This window comes from Chaetura pelagica, unplaced genomic scaffold (genome assembly GCF_000747805.2).
Source record: "Chaetura pelagica isolate M959 unplaced genomic scaffold, ChaPel_1.0 scaffold363, whole genome shotgun sequence".
Taxonomy (NCBI): domain Eukaryota; kingdom Metazoa; phylum Chordata; class Aves; order Apodiformes; family Apodidae; genus Chaetura; species Chaetura pelagica.
In genome coordinates, this window is record NW_009952720.1 from 2,424,860 (window position 1) to 2,425,780 (window position 921).

The 921-nt window shown below is 66.3% G+C and overlaps 1 protein-coding gene across 1 annotated transcript in view; it reads right to left on the reverse strand.

Annotated features, from left to right (window-relative positions):
* Positions 1 to 921, reverse strand: part of LOC104386143 (laminin subunit gamma-2-like) — a 15,393-nt gene that overhangs the window by 2,085 nt on the left and 12,387 nt on the right. Inside the window, exons 16-17 of the mRNA XM_009994686.1 lie at positions 562 to 706; positions 223 to 372 (exon numbers count right to left, since the gene is read on the reverse strand). Of these exons, the coding sequence (XP_009992988.1) occupies positions 223 to 372; positions 562 to 706 (295 nt within the window). The remainder of the gene's footprint in view (positions 1 to 222; positions 373 to 561; positions 707 to 921) is intronic.

A 921-nucleotide genomic window follows, 5' to 3' on the forward strand; every position in this document is an offset into this window, starting at 1 on the left:
GCCCTTCCCCAGAGCAGCCCCCCCAACCTGCCCTGCTGCCCAGACCCTGCCCCAGCAGCTCTGTACCCACCGCCTCCAGAAGTGGGACCCCTCCTCAAGCAGCTGCCTTTCTGAAGCAGGCCAACAGCCCAGGGCACGGGGTGGTGCCACGGGGTCCCCACCGAGGCAGCAGCCCCCACCCAAAGCCAACCCAAGCCCCAGCTCTCCCGGGCAGCCTCTCACCGCTCTCTCGCCCTCTCCTTTCCGCAGCAGCTCCTTGATCTCCTCCTCCCAGCGCCCCGTGCTGCTCTGCAGCTGCCTGTGCTGGGCCACGGACGTGTCCAGCAGGCTCAGGAGAGCACTGGCCTCCTTCTTCAGCAGGGCTACCTCCCCCTGGAACACAGAAACAAGGGCCCGGGGGGTCCCCGGGGCCCCCCTGCCGCTCGCCGGGACCCACAGCTCTGGGGGCAAGAGGGTGGGAAGAGGCAGATCCAGTGGCTTTCCAGCAGGGATGGAGCCCTGGGAAAGGGCTGAGCTGCTGGTAAGGGGTCATTCCTGGCTCTCCAGGCGCAGGGCCCTCACCTCAAAGGACCCAATGTCGGTCTTCGTGAGGCGTGACAGGGAGCTGAGCAGCTCCAGGCTCCCCTGGTAAACCTGGTGTGCCTGGGGGCCCAGCCCCTCTGCCTCAGCCTTCAGGCCTCCAGCCAGGGACTTCAGCTCCTCGTACCTGCATGGATGCAAAGCTGAAGGGCTCAGTACCAGCCCAGCTGCCACGGCCCCACTGCAGCACTGATGCTGCTCCCTACATCAGCTGGTTCACGCCCCCCGTGCCCTCCCCGAGGCCCCACGCAGAGGTAACACATGGAAAAAGCTCATTACAAACATGCCCCACACCCCAGCCCCTCTGCCAACCCCAGTGTCTGCTGGCTCCCTGCTCCTGCT